The sequence below is a fragment of the Saccopteryx bilineata genome, chromosome 5, assembly GCF_036850765.1.
Source record: "Saccopteryx bilineata isolate mSacBil1 chromosome 5, mSacBil1_pri_phased_curated, whole genome shotgun sequence".
NCBI lineage: Eukaryota > Metazoa > Chordata > Mammalia > Chiroptera > Emballonuridae > Saccopteryx > Saccopteryx bilineata.
In genome coordinates, this window is record NC_089494.1 from 80,125,398 (window position 1) to 80,147,740 (window position 22,343).

Sequence of the window (22,343 nt, forward strand, 5' to 3'; positions counted from 1 at the left end):
TCTGTTGCTATAGCTGCTCCAGCTCTCCAGACCCCCTGGTCGAGGAAGCTACTCCCATCGGTGAAGAGAGTAGTTTCTGCATTCAACAATGGGAAGTCCTGAAGATCTGGGCGGAGACTGGAAATAGTGTCAAGAAGTTCAAGGCAATCATGATCAGGGCCGGGCTGTTCCTCTGTCTCAGGCAGCAGGGATGCCGGGTTGAGGGCTACTGACTTGGAGAACGTTACATGAGGAGGGTTCAAAAGGAGTACTTGGTATTGAGTTAACCTAGCATTAGAAATCCATCGATCCGGTGGGGACCTTAGAAGGGCTTCAGTGGTATGACCTCCATGTATTTGGAGGTCCTGCCCGAGAGTCAACTTCTGAGCTTCTTTGACTAGCACTGCCGTGGCAGCTATGGCTCTCATGCATGTGGGCCATCCTGTGGCTACAGTGTCTAGGCGCTTGGATAGGTAAGCAACGGGCCGCTTCCAACGTCCAAGAGTCTGTGTGCGTACTCCTTTTGCTACCCCATGTTTTTCAGCTACAAATAACTGGAATGGCTTATTCAAATCAGGAAGTGCCAGAGCAGGGGCTGAGACCAAAGCTTCCTTCAGGGCTTGGAAAGCAGCTTCCTCAGTTGTTGTCCATATAAGGTCTGGACTTTTACCCCTGGTTGCTGTATATAGGGGTTTTGCTAATTCAGGAAACCCTAATATCCACAGTCTGCAATATCCGATAGCCCCCCAAATTCTCGAACTTGTCTTTTTGTGGAAGGGGTCGGGATATCAAGAATTGCCTGAATTCTTTTAGATGATAAAGTCCTCTTACCTTCTCGGAGGTCATACACGAGATACATGGCTGTCCGAACGTTTACTTGGGCCTTCTTGCAGGAGACACGATACCCGAGCTGGTCGAAGGTGTGAGCAAGTCTCTGGTGGCTTCTCTGCAGGTTTCCTCAGAGTCTGCTGTGAGGAGAAGGTCATCTACATATTGGAGTAGTGTAACCTGTGGATGTGATTCTCGGAAAGGTTGTAAATCCTTGCTTAATGCCTCATCAAATAATGTTGGGGAGTTTTTAAACCCCTGAGGCAATCTTGTCCATGTTAGCTGTCCAGAAAATCCCCCTTCTGGATCAATCTATTCAAAAGCAAAAATAGGCTGACTCCTTTCAGCTAAAGGGCTGGAGAAAAAAGCATCTTTTAAGTCGAGGACCGTATAGTAAGTGCGGCCCGGAGGTAGAAGACTCAGAAGAGTGTAGGGTTCGGAACCGTCGGGTGAATTGTTTCAACCCGGAGATTGACTTCTCAGAGGCCCTGGACCAGTCTATAGTCCTCTGTCCCTGGCTTTTTGACAGGGAGTAATGGAGTATTCCAAGGAGAGTGACACGGCCTTAGAATGCCTGCTTTTAAGAGTCTATTTGTATGCTTTGAAATCCCTTTTTTAGCTCTCTGCGGGATTGGGTATTGCTGGACTCATATGGGTAGTGCCAAGCTTGCGAGCTGAACATGGACAGGGGGCTGATGACTAGCTAGTCTAGGTGAATTTGTTTCTGCCCAAACACCCGGTACTTCTGTGAGTAATTCCTCTAAAAAGCTAGAGGGAACTGCTTGGGACAGTTCCTCTATTAACAAGTATTCCTCTGACAAGGGTACTGTTACTAATATGGATGGGGTTGAAGCTGGATCTAAAGTTAACATAGTTGCCTCCCCATGGAAGGAGATGGTAGCATGTAGTTTGTGTAGGAGGTCTCTTCCAAGGAGAGGATAAGGACACTCTGGCATTACTAGGAATGAATGAGAGATAGTTCCCTTCCCAAGGTCAGTGATCCTTACCTTCGTCCATGGGTATGACTTAGCTTTTCCCGTTGCTCCGACAATGGCGGTCTTCTTTGAAGAGAGTAGTCTTATAGCTTCTTGTAGTACCGAATAAGTGGCCACCGTGTCCACAAGGAATTTGGTGGGCTTCCCATCAATGGACAGTGTTACCATGGGTTCCTGGGGGCCTAACGGTACAAAACCCCGGCCCCCTCAGTCTTGCTCCTCGAAGAGGACCTCAGCTTTCTGTCCCTTCTTCTCCTTTAGCTTAGGACACTCATTTTTCTAATGCCCGGTCTCCTTGCAATAAGCACATTGATTCTTGTCTAGAGGCGGTCTACTATTCTGCCCTTTCCTTTGTGGCTTTCCTTTAGTGGGTTTCTTTTGTTGGGCTGCAATTAGTATTTTTGCCACCTTTTCCGCATCTCGTATCTCTGGATCCTCCCTGTTCATATAAACTTTCTGACTAACTTCTAAAAGTTTGCTTCTATTTTCTCCTTCAAATCCTTCTAACTTTTGTAACTTTTTTCTAATGTCTAGGGTTGCTTGGGAGACAAAGGCTACGTTTATGAGCCTCCTGTTCTCTGGGGCATCCGGGTCTAATGGAGTATATGTTCTATAGGCTTCTAAAAGCCTTTCAAGGAAAGCCGAAGGAGATTCATCCTTTCTCTGGATGATTTCGCTGACTTTACTAAAATTAGTTGGCTTCCTTGCTCCTGCCCGAAGACCCCTGAGCAGGAAATCATGATACTTGCATAAAGCCTCCTGTCCCTAGAAGTGTTGGGGTCCCAGTCAAGAGGGGTCGAAGGGAGAACTTCTTCTAATTCTTGCCCTCGACCAAGGCTATGTAAATTCCCATCCCCTAATGCTGCTTTAGCAGCCTCTTGGTAGATTCTTTCCCTTTTCTCAGAAGTGAAGAGAGTATAAAGAACCTGTTGACAATCGTCCTAAGTAGGACGATGAGTATGGAAAATGGTTTTAAGGAGAGAAATTAGACTCTGGGGTTTCTCTGAAAACGGGGGGTTCTAATGTTTCCAATTATATAAATCACTAGTAGAGAAGGGGACATAAATTGATCTAGCTGGGCCCCTAGGATCCCCCCCTGCAGCTTCTCAGAGGGGAAGCAAAAGTGCCGGCTTCGGAGCTGGTGGCATACTAGGATGACCATAATTGGCCCCTGTATGGGTATGGGGTGGGCTTTCCCAAGAGGGGGCCAGTCCAGGTTGTGGGTTTGCTGCGGGGGGTAGCCCCACGGCTTTAGGTGGGTCCTCAGCTTGCTCTGGATACGGAGGAGGAATGGAATCTAGTAAGGACTCAGTGGCCCCTGGATCTTCTGGTATTACTGGATAAAGTCTGTGGGCAAGCTGTGGCTGTTCTCTCAAAGTTTCTTGTTTTGGGGAGGGAAGCCTCCCTTTGCCTTCGTTTGGGGTTACCAATAGGACAGCTTTCCTCCTGCCCAGACTTTGTCTCTCTTAATATAGTTCTTAAAAAATTTCTTAACATAACCTAGTCTTCCCATGGCTATGTTAATCTACACATCTATATATGGCATCTGGCCAGGGTGCGGGACCGGATAGACATTTGCCCTGACAGCAAAGAGTGTGGGTAAATTGAAAGTGCCCTCCGAGGGCCACCCTACACCAAAGGTTGACCATTCTAGTTCACAAAGAATCTGCAACATGGTGGAATCAACAGGAGTCCCATAGTCTCATGCCCTGTGAGAGAAATCAGAAAAGTTATCAAGCAAGCACTGAAGAGGCATTAGGGCAGTAGATTGCCCCTGACCCATGGCCCTTGACTCTCGAAGGAATCCTGCGAGGAAGCAATGGGCGAAGCAGACAAACAAACTAAATATGCACACGAAACAAACAAAACTTATAAACCGAAACCAAAAGGGAGAAGGCAGCATCCTGTGTTCCCCGACCGGGTGGCGAGAAATCAGGTGGCATCCCGCCTGCTCCACTACACCCTTTTCTCTAGCCAGAGCTCTGTTTCTAGATATTCAAAGAGGAAGCTTCCTTACCAGACAGTCTCGAGACCTCCGAATGTTTCGAATCAGCCAAATTCAGTTTCCAAATGGCAACTGCCAGAGGCTGGCCAGCTACCAACATCTTCTGCAGCCCACTCCGTGAGGAGGAGTCTTACATGGCCTATCTCGCTGGGGCTTCCATATGTTACATCCCAGGAGACAGACCACAGTAAACCCAAAGTGAATTTTATAAGTTTTATTGCAAACTTGCGCAGGGACTGCAGGCAATCCATGCAAGGGAACACTGCAGCCCCGAGCCTCTAAAATGGCTCCTTTTTATAGGGTGGCTATCTAGGTTGAGCAAGCAAGCAGCGTTTACAAGGGCGGGGGAGGTACGATTAGCTGACCTTATTCTTGGCTAAGTCTCTAGGGTAGGGCTTCCTGGATGCTGGGTACATAGAGTTTTGTGGAAAATATTACTACATTTCTAATGGTTGTTTATCTTTTGCCTCCAGCCATGTACTGGATGTATTCAGTTTTCATGGCTGGTGGCCTGTACCACTTGTCCTAAGATGTCACAATTACAACTGCTACTATTGCTTTTGCTGCCACCACTTCCACTTCTGCTGCTACAGCTTCTGTTATGACCACTTCTTCTCCCCCTCCACCTTTCGCTGCTACTACTAATGTATTTTTTCTTTTGAGTGACTTTATTCTAGGCACTGTCCTATGCATTTTTTTTCATGTCTTCAAAATAACCCTACACAAACAAATATATGATCTACATTTTTCAGGTGAGATTACTAAGGATCAAAGAGTTTAAGAAACTTTGATTCATTGAATATTATTCTCAGCATATGGAATGCATTGCAAAACAATATACCAGATCTTACCACTGTGATAGCATGGATGGACCTGGAGAATATTGCGCTCAGAGAACTTAGAGAAAGACAAATACTACATTATTTCACTTCTATGTAAATCAAAAAAACGATATAAATGAACAAATAGACTCTTACTGAAAACAGACTGATGGTGGTCAGAGGAAGTTGAGGGACAGGATGGAATGGTAAAAAGATTGAGAAGTACAGATTGGTAGTAACAAAATAGTCACAGGGATGTAAAGTACAGCATAAGAAATATAATTAGTAGTATTGTAACAATTATGTATGATGTCAGATAAATACTGGAAATATCAGGGGAATATTTTGTAAAGTGTATGATTGTTTAACCACTGTGCTGTACTTCTGAAAACATTACAAAATAATATTGAATGTAAACTGTGATTTATAAAATAAAACAATAATCCAAACAAAAAATTAATATATAAAATTTCAAGCCAGTGGCTTTTGAGCTCTGTTTACAATGTGCTTGATTCTGAAGGCCTGTGTGTCTCCACAGTGCTTTGTGGAATAGGACACATTGGCAGCAACATGAGCAGAACAATCCAGGCCTGGGGGTTTTGACAGATACCACCATTTTCAAGGTAGCTTAGTCATGGGCTGCTATTAGATAATGCCAAAGATTGGGTGGCTTCAACAACAAACTTTAGTTTCTCACAGTTCTGGAGATTGGCAAAGTCAAGATCATGGTGTCAGCATGGTCAAGTTCTGCTTTCCTCTCGCTTTGTCCTCACATGGTAAAGAGAACACAGAGGTGAGCTGTCCTGTCTTCTTTATTATATGCGGTTTAAGTGTCTGTTTGTCGCCGATAGCTTATTGGTTGCTTGCGTAACTGTACTAGCCAATGGGGTGAAGTTGCCACGGCTGAACACAAATTGAGCGGGTCAGGGGGAAGGTGAACATTTGTTTGCATTGGCAATCATCTGCTTTTGAAACAATTTAAGGCTGAACGCAAATTGAGCGTGTCAGGGGAAAGGTGAACATTTGTTTGCATTGGCAGTCATCTGTTTTATATAAAAACTACATCTTAACGTAATTTCTTTTAAGAATGCCTCCAGAAAAATACAGCACTGAAGAGGAGAGAAAAGGAGCTAAAGCTGCACAAAAACTGCTTTCTCGACAAAAAGAAACCACTGAGCAGAGAAAGACAAGGCTTGCTTCAGTCGCAGAGCAAATGCGTCTTTCTCGGCAAAATGAGGCTGATGAGCATAGAGAAACAAGGCTTGCCTCAGATGCAAGACAAAAAAGCCTGCTTCGACAAAATGAGTCCCTTTAACAAAGGCAGGAGAGAAATGCAAAAAAACGACAGAGTAATGCTGACCGAATCGCAAAAAGGATTAAAACCTGAGCCTGCATTTGCACACGGTCAACTTTATGTTGCCTGTTCAAGAGTTCGTGAAAGAACTGGCGTAAAATTAAAAATAATCGATGGTCCTCTGCAAGGCAAGCTTAAAAATGATGGAAAGATCTACACAAGAAATGTTGTGTACAAAGAGATCTTTGACATGTGAATTAACATTTTATTATTTAAATCACCTTTATTTATTGAGCTAGCGGTGGCTCTTAAGAAATGTACCACCAGTGGTTTCCTTCATTGCACTCTACTTTAAGCAATTAAGCAAGTAGAAGGGGGAAACCCCGTGAGACACTAAGCAAAGGGGCGTCCTCGCCACCTGCCCTGGGTAATTCAGTTTGAATTAGCAGACACCTTTGCACAAATCATTTTAATTACAATTTATAATATCTAGAACAGCGGTCATTTCGTATGACCGCCGGGCTTTCTAGTTTCTTATAAGGGCACTACTGCCACCCTTAGGGCTCCACCCTTATGACCTAATTACCTCCCAAAGACCTTATCTCCAAGCATCATCACACTGTGGATTAAGGCATCAGTATATGTATTTTTGAGGGACAGAGTTAAGCAAGGGGTGGCGGCGGTGCCGGGGAGCAGGCAGGGGCGAGGGGTGGCGGTGGTGCCAGGAGCAGGTGGGCGAAGGGCGGTGGCTTGGGGAGCACGTGGGGGCAAGGGGAAGCGGCCTAGCCACCTAAAAAACAGCATCTGTTGTTTGCCCAACAATCCCCTAGGAGCAGGCAGGGGTGAGAGGCAGCGGCAGCGCTTGTAGCACGCAGGGAGGGGCAGCGGCAGCCCTTCAATTCAAATGAGCAAACCTAAAAAACAAGACCTATTTACCCAACAATCCCCTGGGAGCAGGGAGGGTGGTGGTGTGTGAGGTGGGGGGGGCGTGAGGGGCAGCGGCTCCGGAAGCCCAGCGGGGGAGGGGGGGTGACGGGATTTAAAGTACAGCAGAGGGAATAGAGTCAATATCATTGCAATAACTATGTGTGGTGTCAGAGGTTCTAGACTTTTTAGGGGGATCACTTTGTAAGTTATATACATATGTAACCACTATGCTGTACACCTGAAATTAATGTAATATTAAATGTCAACTATAATCAGATCAGCGTTATTAACATTAACAATTCTGATGTAACTCTGCAAATACCAGGCTCCAAAGTTTTATTATTTTTAAAACCCCATCTTTTAATAAAATCTTACACTTATTATAAGAATACATAAAATAAGAAAAAATATATGAAAATATAATTTTAAATTTTTACTCTCTATGCTAGGTAATGGGCTATGTGTGTGTGTGTGCATGCATGCGCGCGCCCCACATACGAACACATGCACACAATCTTTGGCAGATGAATAAGAAAATGTAATGCTCCTTACCTGGAGGGAATGGAGTTAGGCAGGTGTCAAGTTGGCTCTAATCAGATCACTGAAAAGGCACTTACAGTGGTGGAGAAAGAGGTCGGCCTGGGAGGCTAAGAATAGAAGATGCATTTAGTTACAGGCCATGTGGTAGTGAGACTCTATTTCTTGTTATTTCGAAGTAAAGTAATATCAACCTCAGTGGATTTCCTTTTTTCCCCTTCAGCTTTATTGAGATATCATTGACAAATGAAACTGTAAGATATTTTTTAATTGATTTTTTTTTTTTAGAGAGAGGGGAGAGAGAGAGAGAAGGGGGAGGAGCAGGAAGCATCAACTCCCATATGTGCCTTGACCAGGCAAGCCCAGGGTTTCGAACCGGCAACCTCAGTGCTCCAGGTCGACGCTTTATCCCACTGCGCCACCACAGGTCAGGCGAAACTGTAAGATATTTAAAGTGGACAATGTGATGGTTTGATGTATGAGTACATTGTGAAAGGGTTCCCCTCATTGAGTTAGCACAGCCATGCCCTCACATAGGTACCTTTTCAATTTTTTTTTCAGTGAGAACGTTTAAGTTCTACTTTCCTGGCAAATTTCAGTTGTACAATACAGTGTTATGAACTATAGTCACATGTTATACATTATGTCCTCACACCTCATTTATTTTATGTTGAGTAACCTTCTTGTTGAAGCAAACTTTCTGCTCAAGGCTTGTGATGAGAGGGTACAAGGCAACAAAGAGAATCTTTGGCTCCTTGTTACCCGAACACGGCCTTCCATTTTCTTTCCCAGAGTGTCACTGTGAACAGGCAGTGAGAAGGGGAAGACAGTCTGGAAGAGGCCCGAAACTGTTGCATCCTGTGTACAAACTTCTTTTGTTTCTGGTGGCTTGAACCAGCTTTCAGAAGTGTGAGCTAAGTGTTGGCACAAAAATCTTTGTAGGTAATCTTTTCCCTTTCAAGCTTTTCCTATAGAGCTGATTAGGGATGCTTCCTGCCCCCATGCAATTCCACCCTGTGTATCTGTGAGAATTTGGAGTATGCAATTTGTATGGACCATGCTTCATAGTCATTACAATTCACATACACATTTGTTCATATTCACCACATAGTGTTGGAATCAGCAAGATTTTGTTTGTTATTTAGTCAATCTCTTGGTTTATTCCATCTCTCCCAGTTTATACCAAAAGGGATTTAAAGTGGCTAAATTTTAGTAAAATTTAGCAAGTTAGCTCTTGACCACATTTAGCATGATTTTTCTTGTCTTTGGAAAGCTTTTACTTTGTTGTTGTTTAATTCACTGCAACTGTAGAAAGTTCTCTTATACTTAAGAGGTTGATATCATCTCTAAGTTAAAGAGAAAAATGGATATACAAAATTTTTCCTGAAATGCCTGGTTCATTAGAAGAACAAAAAGCACATCAAGTCTAGCCACCTTTAAACCTGAAATGATATTTTATGTGTTTCTAAGATACTTGGGTAAATTAAACCAAACAGGAAAAAACAGACGTTCATGAGTCAGAGAGGAACTGTTCATTACTCATTTGATTTTACAAGCAGAAAGATGATGCCATTACCCTGAAATCTACAAAACTTAAGATAACTCATTGTCATTATAAAATCCAATGGTTATGCTTTCACATCACGAATCCCATGAGCAACTTCACCTTATCCATTTCTTCTAGATCACTCCAACTAGAACTAGATCATGATTTTACAAACACTTTAGATTATGGGGCACTGTGGGAAGGACAGTTTAATACCATGCCATCTTTTTTTTTTTTTTTACAGGGACACAGAGAGAGTCAGAGAGAGGGATAGATAGGGGACAGACAGACAGGAATGGAGAGAGATGAGAAGCATCAATCATTAGTTTTTCATTGCGTGTTGCAACACCTTAGTTGTTCATTGATTGCTTTCTCATACATGCCTTGACTGTGGGCCTTCAGCAGACCGAGTATCCCTTGCTGGCACCAGCGACCTTGGGTCCAAGCTGGTGAGCTTTTTGCTCAAGCCAGATGAGCCCACGCTCAAGCTGGCGACCTCGGGGTCTCGAACCTGGATCCTCTGCATCCCAGTCCAACGCTTTATCCACTGCGCCACCGCCTGTTCAGGTCCACCCCATCTTTTAAATGATGTAGACCATTCTCTATAACCTGAATGTGAAAATTACATAAAAGAACAAATGGAAAGATTGGTGTTCCTTTGACATAATTAAGACAATGCCCAGTTTCAGGGAGAAGCTGCCCCTCGGCAGTAGCTCAGTGGGTAGAGCATTGGCAAGGCTTATGGATGTACCAGGTTCAATTTCTGGTCAGGGCAGACAGGAGAAGCACCCATCTGCTTCTCTCCCTCTCTCTCCCCCTTCTCTCCTTCTTCTGCTCCTGCAGCCAGTAGTTCAATTGGTTGGAGCATCAGCTCCAGTGCTGAGGATAGCTCAGTTGGTCTTATTGCATCAGCCTCAGGTGCTAAAAATAGCTCTGTACTGGAGCATCAGCCCAAGATGGGGTTGTTGGGTGGATACCAGTCAGGGTACATGTAGGAGCTGTCTCACTATCTCCCCTCCTCTCACTTAAAAAAAAAGTTCACGGAGAAGCTAAATATTAGGTGCAAAAGTAAACACTAAACTCTGGCCTCTAGAGATGGCAGTCATCTGTAACATGCAAACCACTGCCACACCCAATGAAAACCATGAAAGGGAAGCTGAATGGGGAAGTGGGTGGGTAGGTTTTAATTTAGTGGTCCTGTAACGTTTTGGAAAACGTAAGTCAGTGTGGTATTTGCAGAAGTTTTCACAATGTTAGCAATGATGTCATATACCTTGTCTTATAACTTCTCCTAAAAAAGCAGGTTCCTTTTAATCCTTTAATTGAGGGAGGAGAGAGAATGTTTCTTTTCTTAAAGCAACAGGCTGCTTCTGCCACTTGCGTCCTTGTGTCCACATGTCCTGCCAGTGCTCAGCAGCTTGGGATTTCTTAGATATTTTTATTAATGTTGATTGAGTGCTTAGTAATTGTCAGGTACTTCTAAAGCACTTTAATTTTCACTAAAACCCTGTAAGTTTGGTACCATTTTGTACATAGATGTGAAAACAGGCGCAGAGGAAGAAAATGCAGCTAGTCCCCATAACTTGGTTGCATACTGTCCTCATGGGGGACCTGAAATACAGCCTTCAGGTGATACTTACAGTACTTTCTTAGTTCTTTCCCTTCTAATTTATAATTATTTTAGAAATTTAAATGGATTTTGAAGTATTGAAGTATATGAATAAAGTAAAGATGAAAACATACAAAGAGATAGAAAGATATCTTTCTTCCCTTACACCCAAGGACTACTCCACAAAGGCATAACTATTATTAATTGTTAAGGTATTTAGACATAGTATAGTTTATGCATAAACCAGGGTATATAAACATATGAATACATATTTATTCTAGTTTTTGGATCTTTTAAGGTACCTGCGTTATACCCTGACATATTATAGTCATTTGTGAACATGTTTATTTACCTGAATTGAATGTGAGCTCTCTGGGGTTATGTTATGTATAATGTTACAGTTATCTATCATTAAGTAAAAAATGACCACAAGACTTAGTGGCTTAAACTAATGAGAACATTTATTTTGCTCAAAGATTTGTAATTTGGGCATGGCTCATTGGGAACATCTCATTTTTTGTTCCACTCAGCATCAGTTGGTGGCTCAGAGACGGGCTGGAGTCATCTGAAGGTTCAGTCACTCACATGTGCATTGTTTGATGCTGCTCTTAGCTGGGACCTTGAAGGAGACATCACAGCTAAAACACCTATATGTAGTCTTTCCATGTAGTTTCTTGGCTTTCTCAGAGCATGGTGGCTGGGTACAATGCATCCCAGTAGAACTACGCAGAAGCTCTATCGCCTTTTATAACTTACCCTTGGATATCACATAGTTTTACTTCTGCAGTGGTCAAAGGCTTATCAGGACTCAAGGGGGAGAAGGTATATCCCAACACTTGAATATCACATTGTAAGAAGAGCATGGGTTGTATTACACTGAGCAAACATCTTTGGAAAATAGCATTTGTCACATGTATTTTTTCATCTTAGGCTCAACTCTACTGTCTAGACAAGAGGTTTTCAACCCTTTTTATCTCATGGCACACATAAATTAATTACTAAAATTCTTTGGCATACCAAAAAAATATACTTTTTTGCCAATCTGACAAAAAAAATAAGGTAGAATTTTGATTCATTCACAGCAGATACTGTTATGTTGGTTGTCTTTTTTTTTTTGACAGTCTTTGAGAAAAGAGGTCAGTGCCCCTAACTAACTAGTAAGGTATTGCATGTTTTAAGATTCTTTTGGTACACTGGTTGAAAATCATTGTTTTACACCTTTATCTTGTGGTTTTGTATACAGTAGATGCTCAATTAAAGTCCAGGACATTGAATTGTTGAATCGGAATAGGCAGCTGTCTGCACTGAGTTGGGTTAACAAGGGAGGGGAGGTAGTGGCTCACGCTTGGGAAGATGCTACCTATTATCTCAAAAGCAAGATCTAGTGTACAAAATCTCACTAGGGACTATTGTTAGGTAGGGGTGGCTAGAAAAGGTGTTTCTAAAATCATTCCCCTGGCGTAACTACCAGATAGTTTGAGCTTTTTTGTATTGACCCAAGCGGTTTCTGAGAAGTGACATTTTGATTGTGAAGGGGATGGGCAGGTACAAAGCTGAGTTTCATGTGAGCAAGTACATTGAGACTACATCTTCTAAGAACCACAGCACATAAAGCCATTCCCCTTTCTAGTGAAACTCACCTGAATTGCTCAACCAACTTTATTACATGTTTGGCAGTGAATGAATGAGTATGAAGGTAAAACTTTGGGTAGAAAAGAGGAGGGCGGGTGTGATAGCTGAACCTTGTTTGCTCTTAGACTTTATGGGGATAAATATTATATGCATATATATTTACACTATGTGTGTAACACCCAGCTGAGGTTTAGTGCTGAATAACGCATCTCCTGAAGCAAAGTAAAGTAAGCTATGCATAAGAAAAATGTGGAAACAGAATGGAAGGCCCTACCCACAGAAATTGTTTCAGGACCATTTCTGTTACATCTTGCCTTTTTTCTTTGTCTGTTTCTCTATCTTCTCTTCTGTATTGACCTTCATACTCTATGACTTGTTTTTCTCAGTCAGTTTTCAACCTCCTCTGCTCACTAGACATTCGCTGAAACCCTTCTTTTCATGTGGCACTGCCTCCCTTAAACTTGATAACCCTGAATCAGACCACCTGTCCCCAGGGAGTAATCTCCATCACCTGCAGCCTTCACAGGTACATCTACAATGAACATACTCTCGGCCCTCCCTCACAGGGGTCTGAATGGGGCATTCAAGCACCATGAGCTCTGCTTTTCTTCCCATTTTGGCCTCTATAGAGTTAGAGCAGACAATTATTAAGATTTAGTGATAATGTGTTTACAGAGCTTAGAACCAGAGATACAATTTGAAAAGAGATTGTGTGCTCATACAATATTTAAGTGTACTTGGAAAACTGCTAACAAATAAAAAGGTCTGTATCTTTGGCTAAATATTTCTGGCTACTTGAAGGACCTTTCTGTCACATTGCCTACACCAGTGGTAGTCAACCTGGTCCCTACCGCGAACTAGTGGGCGTTCCAGCTTTCATGGTGGGAGGTAGCGGAGCAACCAAAGTATAAATAAAAAGATAGATTTAACTATAGTAAGTTGTTTTATAAAGATTTATTCTGCCAAGCAGCAAAAATCTGACTAAAGTATTTGGTAAGTAATTATTATTATATGCTTTAACTTGCTGTAACTCTGCTTTATAAATTTTATAAAGTAAAGTTACTTCCCTGCTTTATAAATCGCCATTACTGTGGAACCGGTGGGCAGTTAGAAAATTTTACTACTAACAGAGATACACACAAGTGGGCGGTAGGTATAAAAAGGTTGACTACCCCTGGCCTACACTGACTTCTCCACCCAAGTAGGTGCTCATAGTATTGCTTGACTTCTTTTCCCCCTTAATTTAGTTTATTATTTGTAATATTTAAACTGCTTTAGACTTTCAGACAATATTGCAGCATAGAAATTGAAAACCTATTTGAAAAAATAGTGACAGAAAATTTCTCTAACCTGGGGAAAAAATAGTCATATAAGTCCAGGAAGCACAGATAGCCCCAAACAAAAGAGGCCCACACCAAGACACAGCATAATTAAAATGCCAAAAGTTAAATACAAAGAGAGAACCTTAAAAGAAGAAAGAGAAAAACAGTTAGTTACTTACAAGGGAGATCCCATAGACTGTCTGCTGATTTCTCAACGGAAACTGTGCAGGACAGAAAGGATTGGCAAGAAACATTCAAAGTAATGAAAAGCAAGGACTTACACTCAAGACTACTCTACCTAGCAAAGCTATCATTTTAAGTTGAAAGACAGATAAAAAGAGCTTCTCAGACAAGAAAAAGCTGAAGGAGTTCACCACCACCAAATCAGTATTGTATGAAAAGTTAAAGGGTCTTCTTTAAGAAGAAGAACAAAATTAAAGAGAAAAGATGTAAAATATAAAATGGCAATAAATATATATATATATATATCTATTAACAATTGAAAAAGAAAATAAACAAGCAGAACAGAAACAGACTTATAGATACAAAGAACATTTTAATGGTTTTCAGATGGGAGGGGGCTGGGGCGATGGGTGAAAAGGTGAAGGGATTAAGAAATATAAATTTGTTGTTACAAAATAGTCATGGGGATATAAAGTACAGCATAGGGAACATAATCAATAATATTCTAATAACTATGTATGGTGGCAGATGGGCTTGAGATTTACCAGGATGATCACTTAGTAAGTTATATAATGTCTAATTACTGGAATGGTCACCTGAAACTAACATAATAATGTATGTCAACTGTAATTGAAGAATAAAAATGATTTAAAAATGAAAAAAATAAAACCATCTGTAGTCTTCAAAGGTAATAGTTTGGGTTTTAAAATATTTTCACATACTATAATCATAGTATATATACAATTTTATTAATTTTTTACAAACCATTACTATTTTTTTTATCTTCTTGGATTAATAACAACAATAAATCTCATTTTAAGGGTTTTTTAAAAAAATTTATTAGCAAGAGAAGGAGAGAGAGCAAGCGAGCCAGGCAGGGACAGACAGAGGAAGGGAGAGAGATGAGAAGCATCAATTTTTGTTGCATCACCTTAGTTGTTTATTGATTGCTTTCTCATATGTGCCCTGAACTGGGGGGCTCTAGCCAATCCAGTGACCCCTTGCTCAAGCCAGCAACCTTGGGCTTGAGCCAGCAACATTTGGGCTCAAGCCAGCGACCACAGGGTCAGTCCATGATCCCACGCTCAAACTGGTGAGCCTGTGTTCATGCCAGATGAGCCTGCACTCAAGCTGGTGAGCCTGTGCTCAAGCCAGCGACATCAGGATCTTGAATCTCGTTCCTCAGCATCTCAGGCCGATGCTTTATCCACTGTTTCACTGCCTGGTTAGGCTCAACTTAGGTTTTGGTTTAAGTTCCATACAAATCTTTAAAGGAAAAAGCCTTTCAAGACCAGTTAAAGAGAGAAATGATAGCCAATAAGCACATGAAAAAGAGCTTAACATAAATAGTCATTAAGAAATATGAATTAGCCTGACCTGTGGTGGCGCAGTAGATAAAGCGTCGACCTGGAAATGCTGAGGTCGCCAGTTCGAAACCCTGGGCTTGCCTGGTCAAGGCACATATGGGAGTTGATGCTTCCAGCTCCTCCCCCCTTCTCTCTCTCTCTCTCTCTCCTCTCTCTCCTTCTCTGTCTCTCTCTCTCTCCCCTCTCTAAAAATGAATAAATAAAATAAAAATAAGAAATATGAATTAAAACCACAAGGAGATACTACTTCATACATACTAGAATGACTAGTTAAAAAAAGGAAAGACAGTAATAAGTATGGTTGTGAATGTGGAGAACCGAGAATCTCCAGATGTTGATGGTGGAATATACAATGGTACAGCTGCTTTGGAAAAGAGTTTGGCAATTTCTAAAAAAGTGAAACTCACCACATGGCCAACAATTTCACTTGTAGGTATCTACACAAAAGGAATGAAAACAAATGTCTATATAAAGACATGTCTATTAATGTTCATAACAACATAATTTCTACTAACCCCAAAGGGAAAACAACCCAAGTATCATCAACTGATGAATGAATACAATGCAATACTATTTAGCAATAAAAAAGTGAAATACTGATACATGCTATATGACATTGATGAAACTCAAAAGCATTAAGTGAAAGAAAACAGAGGCAATAAACTACAAATTGACCTCATTTATATAAAATTTTTAGAAAAGGCAAATTTATAAAGACAGAAAAGAGATCAGTGCTTGCCTTGTGCTGATACTGTTATTAGGAATGTAATTTTAATACCACTGAAATTTAGAAACTAATAGAACAAAATATTGATACAACAAAATAATTTGTAAAGTTTATTGTGTTTTCAAATTATAACTAGATTTGTTCTTACCATAAAATCACCCTGACTGTGCTTATTTTATAACATCGTTTATTTTGTTTTTGAAAGGCACTCAATGAAATGAAATGGAATTACTATTACATATCATTAAGCAAAAAGAATAAAACCGCAGAAGAGGAGGGGCTTCATTTTGGTTTTTATGTAATATGCTGCTATCTAGTGATCATTTATAAAATAGCAAGACTTGGTTTGCTTTTTATTTTTGCATTTGTTAAGCCACGTCTGTATACCACAAATATCTGAATGCTTGGTTATGGGTAGGTAAATATATCTGAGTGAATCACTGAATAATTTATGCTTCATAAAAATACTATAGTAGCAAGACCTGGATTGGGAATGTCAAAAAATGGCTTTCGGTCTCCATGTGCTGGTGTCAGCCTTGTGACTTTGAGCCAGGAAAAGATTAATCTATCTTCAAAGACCAAGGCTCTATCAGGTAGCGGTTAGGAGTAGCCGTGCAGCAAGCTCTACAGACTCTAAACTTTAGAATCTTGTGCTTTAAAATGGGAATAGAAGAGTAGCCACTTCCAGGGTAGTTGTGAGAACTATGAATGCATGTGAAAGCACTTAGAATACACGTTAGAAAATATTAGGCTGTAATGATGTTTCCCTGTACTAATAATGTGCCTCATGGAAAAAAAAATTCTTTACTATTTAAAATTAGTTACCTCTCTCTATTCCATCCTAAAGCAATGAGCAAAACCCATATAAATTCAGAAAATTAAATATACTTAGGTTACCAGCTAATCAGAAAACCACATTTGAACAATTTAATTTTTAAAATAATGAGTAAAGGTAAAGTTTGCCTAGAAGTTAAAATTTTGCAAATAACTCAATACTTAGCATCGCTGATTATCCTTGAACAATACAGTCAGGGACAGGGATTGTCAGTGGCTTCTGCAGTGTGGGATAAGCAAGTATGAGACTTCCAACGGGATTTAATTTTTGGACCTCAGAGGCTGAACGCTGCTTGCTGGAGCTTGCCTGCAGCTGTGGCAATGAAATGGCTTCCTGAGCTACCGCAGCGATGCTCATTCAAGCCGCCAGGGAGTGCGCCTGCGGTGAGTCAGCCCATATACTTGGGAACCGCAAGCCGCCGTGAGCCCCCGCGAGCTGTCGCGAACCCCCGCGAACCGCCACCACGAGCTGCCGCGAGCCCCCGCGAACCGCCACCGCGAGTGGCCGCCACGAGCCTCCGCGCGCGCCCGGTCCGGTTGAGCACCGCTGACGTTCCCAGCGGCCCGCACACTGCGAGTGGGGGTCGCCGGCCATCGGTGCCCGGAGCGCGCCATTCGCGCGTGCCTTGGGCATTCCACGCGCCCAGGGCGCCCTACTGGCCCGCACACCCAGGGGGCTCCATTATCCTGCGCCTGGTGCGGTCCAGCTGCCAGTGGCGGGGCGAGCGGGAGAGGCTTGGGAGATTCTCTCCGTGGGCAGGGCACCTCACCCAGCCATTCAAGCTAACAATCAAGCGTTGGGGGAGGGGCGCGCGCAGGCAGCCTAAAATACCTTCGGAAACACAGCTGCGACCCAATCACTGAAATTAGCTTAACCCATAAAATCTGCGCACCCTCGGTTCTAATTGATAAGATCTCTCTCAGTTCAGCGACCCAAGACAAGAGGCATAATATTTTTTAGTGCCTCTCGCTAAAGGGGCGGGGGCAACTTCTGATTGATAGAGCCTCCATATTCAGGGATAAACGCTAACAAGAAGGACTTGGCAGATAATAAGGTCTATACTACACTAGTCGTAAGCAGAGACTAGTGCCTCTTCTTCCCTGCAAAAACAGGCTACAAAGTGTGGAAAGCCTGGGTTGAGAGGTCCAACTAAATGATAGGCGCTGAACAGTCACCTTGACAACAATTGACTCCCACCCCCGCCTGATTACACTGGAGGCCCTGACTGTCAGAGCCTTTCCCAAAGCCTTGCACTGAGTGGGGATAGAGTGGGGATTTCCCAGCTCTTTGAGCCTCTTACTCCCCAGGCAGAAGCAGTTGCAGCCTTATAGCTGGATCACCAGGCTGCTAATTCAGAAAGGGGGGACTAGGAGAGAGAATCCAGGAAAGCAAACTCTCTCATCGTTGGACCCTGCAAACGCCAACAAGCCTTTACTTCCAGCAAGACTAAAGCCAATTATATGACATTGCCATAGAATCCCATCAACTGCAAATCCCTACCTAAGAGTGACACAGGGGCAGAGCCTGGGGTACAGAGTCACCGACTAGGAAGAGGGAGAGAAAAGAAAAAGGAAGAAGTTAACCTCTCAAAATCAAGAAAAACCCACAGACTTTACAACTTGATCCACTAATTTTTTGTTGTTGTTGTTGTTGTTGTTTGTTTCTTCTATCTTTTTGCCTTTATTTCCTCCACCTCGGTCCTTCTATTCTCTGCCCATCTTATGCTTCCCCTTTCTTGAACTACACTACCCATGAGTGTTGCATTTTATTTTTCTTCTTCATCCTCACCCTCCTTTAAGGTTATACTCCAAAACACTTAACTCTCACTCTCTCCTCTTTTGTTTTTTGTTTTTTTTGTCTTGCTTTATTTTGTTTTTTTCTCCTCCTATTTTATTTCTTCCTTCGTTTTTCTCTTTTTCTTATTTTTTCCTTTCTATTCGTTTTTTCTTTTCTCATTTTACTTTCCTCCCATATAATCCTCAATCACGAACAAATTAGTTAATTTGGGACTCAAGGCTTTTTTTTGGCTTTATTTCTCTTTTTTACTTTTGTTTTTATTTTTTTTTTCTCTTGTTTGTTTATTTTTGTGGCATTTTGGGTCCTCCCAACCCAAGGTCTCCATTGTATTTAGTCTTCGCTCCACTTAATACAACAGATTTTTACTTATTATTTTTATTTTTTCTTCTTTATTATTCTTTTTTGGTCCTTTTTTCTGATTCCCTCTTATCCCTCTCATTATATCTCTTAGTTGACCATCACTTACAAGCAAATCATCTTATGCTTGTCTAAGATTTTCTTCCATTTTTTTTTTTTTTGCATTTAGTAGGTCCCTACTCCCTTTTTTTGCCCCTTGAACTCTTCACCCCAAATCAGGCCCTCCATTATAGGCACGATATTTCCCTGAGGAGGGGAGAGGAGGGAAAGAGAAGAGAGAAAAAAAGGGGGAAATAATAAATTATTACTTTTTTTTTGTGGGGTGTTTTACCCTTTTTTTTTTTTCTTTTTACTCTTTATTAATTCTAATTAGTGCTATCAATAAGACCACCCTCAGATGCCGATAAGAAAGAGGAAATTGAATATTATGGATACAAAAGAAAGAGAGGTAACACAAATAGATGTGGAAAAATCTATGGAGAAAAGACTTAACATATTGGAAGCCTTGGAGCTAAATGACAGAGAATTTAAACTAGAAATCTTAAAAATACTCAGAGATATACAAGAAAACACAGAAAGGCAATATAGGGAGATCAGAAAACAACTCAATGAACACAAAGAATATATTACCAAGGAAATTGAAACTATAAAAACAAATCAAACAGAAATGAAAAACTCAATTCACGAGCTGAAAAACGAGGTAACAAGCTTAGCTAACAGAACAGCCCAGATTGAAGATAGGATTAGTGAAATAGAAGACAAACAACTTGAGGCACAACAGAGAGAAGAAGAAAGAGACTCAAAAATAATAAAAAACGAGAAAGCCCTACAGGAATTGTCTGACTCCATCAGAAAGAATAACATAAGAATAATAGGTATATCAGAGGGAGAAGAGAAAGAAAATGGAATGGAGAATATACTCAAACAAATAATAGACGAGAACTTCCCAAGCCTGTGGAAGGAACTAAAGCCTCAAATTCAAGAAGCAAACAGAACACCAAGTTTTCTTAACCCCAACAAACCCACTCCAAGGCACATCATAATAAAGATGACACAAACCAATGACAAAGAAAAAATTCTCAAGGCAGCCAGGGAAAAGAAGAGTACAACATATAAAGGAAGGCCTATTAGATTATCATCAGATTTCTCAGCAGAAACTCTACAAGCTTGAAGAGAGTGGACCCCAATATTTAAAGCCCTGAAAGAGAGGAACTTTCAGCCAAGAATACTATACCCATCAAAGCTATCCTTCAAGTATGAAGGAGATATAAAAACATTCACAAATACAGAAAAGATGAGAGAATTTATCAACAGAAAGCCCCCACTCCAGGAAATACTAAGGGGGGTTTTCCAACCAGATTCAAAGAACAAAAGAAAACAACACCACAAGTAACAGCTCCACCAAGAACACAATAAAACCAAACTTAAACTGTGACAACAAAGGAAAAAAAGGGGGGAGAGGATGGAGATTAACAGTAGCAAAGGATGATGAAATGCAGAAATACTTATAAGATAGGGTACTACAATGAATATGGTAAGTACCCTTTTCATTACTTAATGGTAACCACCCTTAAAAAAACCACCACAAAAACACTTGACTTAAAAAAGGTAGCAACAGAGGAAAGAAGTATGGAACACAAACAAACAAAAACAAATGATAGAAAAAAGAGAAGAATCAAACTAGATACAAAACTAACAGAAAGCAATTTATAAAATGGCAGTAGGGAACCCACAAGTGTCAATAATTACACTAAATGTAAATGGATTAAACTTACCAATAAAAAGACACAGAGTAGCAGAATGGATTAAAAAAGAAAATCCAACTATATGCTGCCTACAAGAAACACATCTAAGCAACAAGGATAAAAACAAATTCAAAGTGAAAGGCTGGAAAACAATACTCCAAGCAAACAACACCCAAAAAAAAGCAGGTGTAGCAATACTCATATCTAATAATGCTGACTACAAGACAGAAAAAGTACTCAGAGACAAAAATGGTCATTTCATAATGATTAAGGGGAAGTTGAATCAAGAAGACATAACAATCCTTAATATATATGCACCAAACCAAGGAGCACCAAAATATATAAGACAGCTACTTATTGACCTTAAAACAAAAACTGACAAAAATACAATCATACTTGGAGACCTCAATACACCGCTGACGGCTCTAGATCGGTCATCCAAACAGAGAATCAATAAAGATATAGTGGCCTTAAACGAAATACTAGAACACCTGGATATGATAGACATCTACAGGACACTTCATCCCAAAGCGACAGAGTATACATTTTTCTCTAGTGTACATGGAACATTCTCAAGAATTGACCATATGTTGGGCCTCAAAGACAATATCAGCAAATTTAGAAAAATTGAAATTGTACCAAGCATATTTTCTGATCATAAAGCCTTGAAACTAGAATTCAACTGCAAAAAAGAGGGGGAAAAACCCACAAAAATGTGGAAACTAAACAACATACTTCTAAAAAATGAATGGGTCAAAGAAGAAATAAGTGCAGAAATCAAAAGATATATACAGACAAATGAAAATGAAAATACGACATAGCAGAATCTCTGGGATGCAGCAAAAGCAGTAATAAGAGGAAAGTTCATATCACTTCAGGCCTATATGAACAAACAAGAGAGAGCCGAAGTAAACCACTTAACTTCACACCTTAAGGAACTAGAAAAAGAAGAACAAAGACAACCCAAAACCAGCCGAAGAAAGGAGATAATAAAAATCAGAGCAGAAATAAATGAAATAGAGAACAGAAAAACTATAGAAAAAATCAATAAAACAAGGAGCTGGTTCTTTGAAAAGATCAACAAAATTGACAAACCCTTGGCAAGACTTACCAAGGAAAAAAGACACAGGACTCAAATAAATAAAATCCAAAATGAAAGAGGAGAGATCACCACAGACATCATAGAAATACAAAGAATTATTGTAGAATACTATGAAAAATTATATGCCACCAAATACAACAATCTAGAAGAAATGGATAAATTCCTAGAACAATACAACCTTCCTAGACTGAGTCATGAAGAAGCAGAAAGCCTAAACAGACCAATCAGCAGGGAGGAAATAGGAAAAACTATTAAAAATCTCCCCAAAAATAAAAGTCCAGGCCCAGACGGTTATACTAGTGAATTCTATCAAACATTCAAAGAAGACTTGGTTCCTATTCTACTCAAAGTCTTCCAAAAAATTGAAGAAGCAATACTTCCAAACACATTTTATGAGGCCAACATAACCCTCATACCAAAACCTGGCAAGGATGGCACAAAGAAAGAAAACTACAGACCAATATCTCTAATGAATACAGATGCTAAAATACTAAACAAAATACTGGCAAACCGAATACAACAACATATTAAAAAAATAATACATCATGATCAAGTGGGATTCATCCCAGAATCTCAAGGATGGTTCAACATACGCAAAACGGTTAACGTAATACACCATATCAACAAAACAAAGAACAAAAACCACATGATCTTATCAATAGATGCAGAAAAGGCTTTTGATAAAATACAACACAATTTTATGTTTAAGACTCTCAACAAAATGGGTATAGAAGG

At 40.7% G+C, this 22,343-nt stretch overlaps 1 protein-coding gene across 6 annotated transcripts in view; it reads left to right on the forward strand.

Annotated features, from left to right (window-relative positions):
* Positions 1-22,343, forward strand: part of CYTIP (cytohesin 1 interacting protein) — a 133,829-nt gene that overhangs the window by 62,861 nt on the left and 48,625 nt on the right. Inside the window, exon 4 of one of the 6 annotated variants that reach the window (XM_066280933.1) lies at positions 7,675-7,813. The exons of 4 other annotated variants lie outside the window; for them this stretch is intronic. In XM_066280933.1, coding sequence (XP_066137030.1) covers positions 7,675-7,813 — 139 coding nt within the window. Of the gene's footprint in view, positions 1-7,674; positions 7,814-22,343 lie in introns of those variants that run through there. One more of the 6 variants, XM_066280938.1, reaches the window with a different exon arrangement.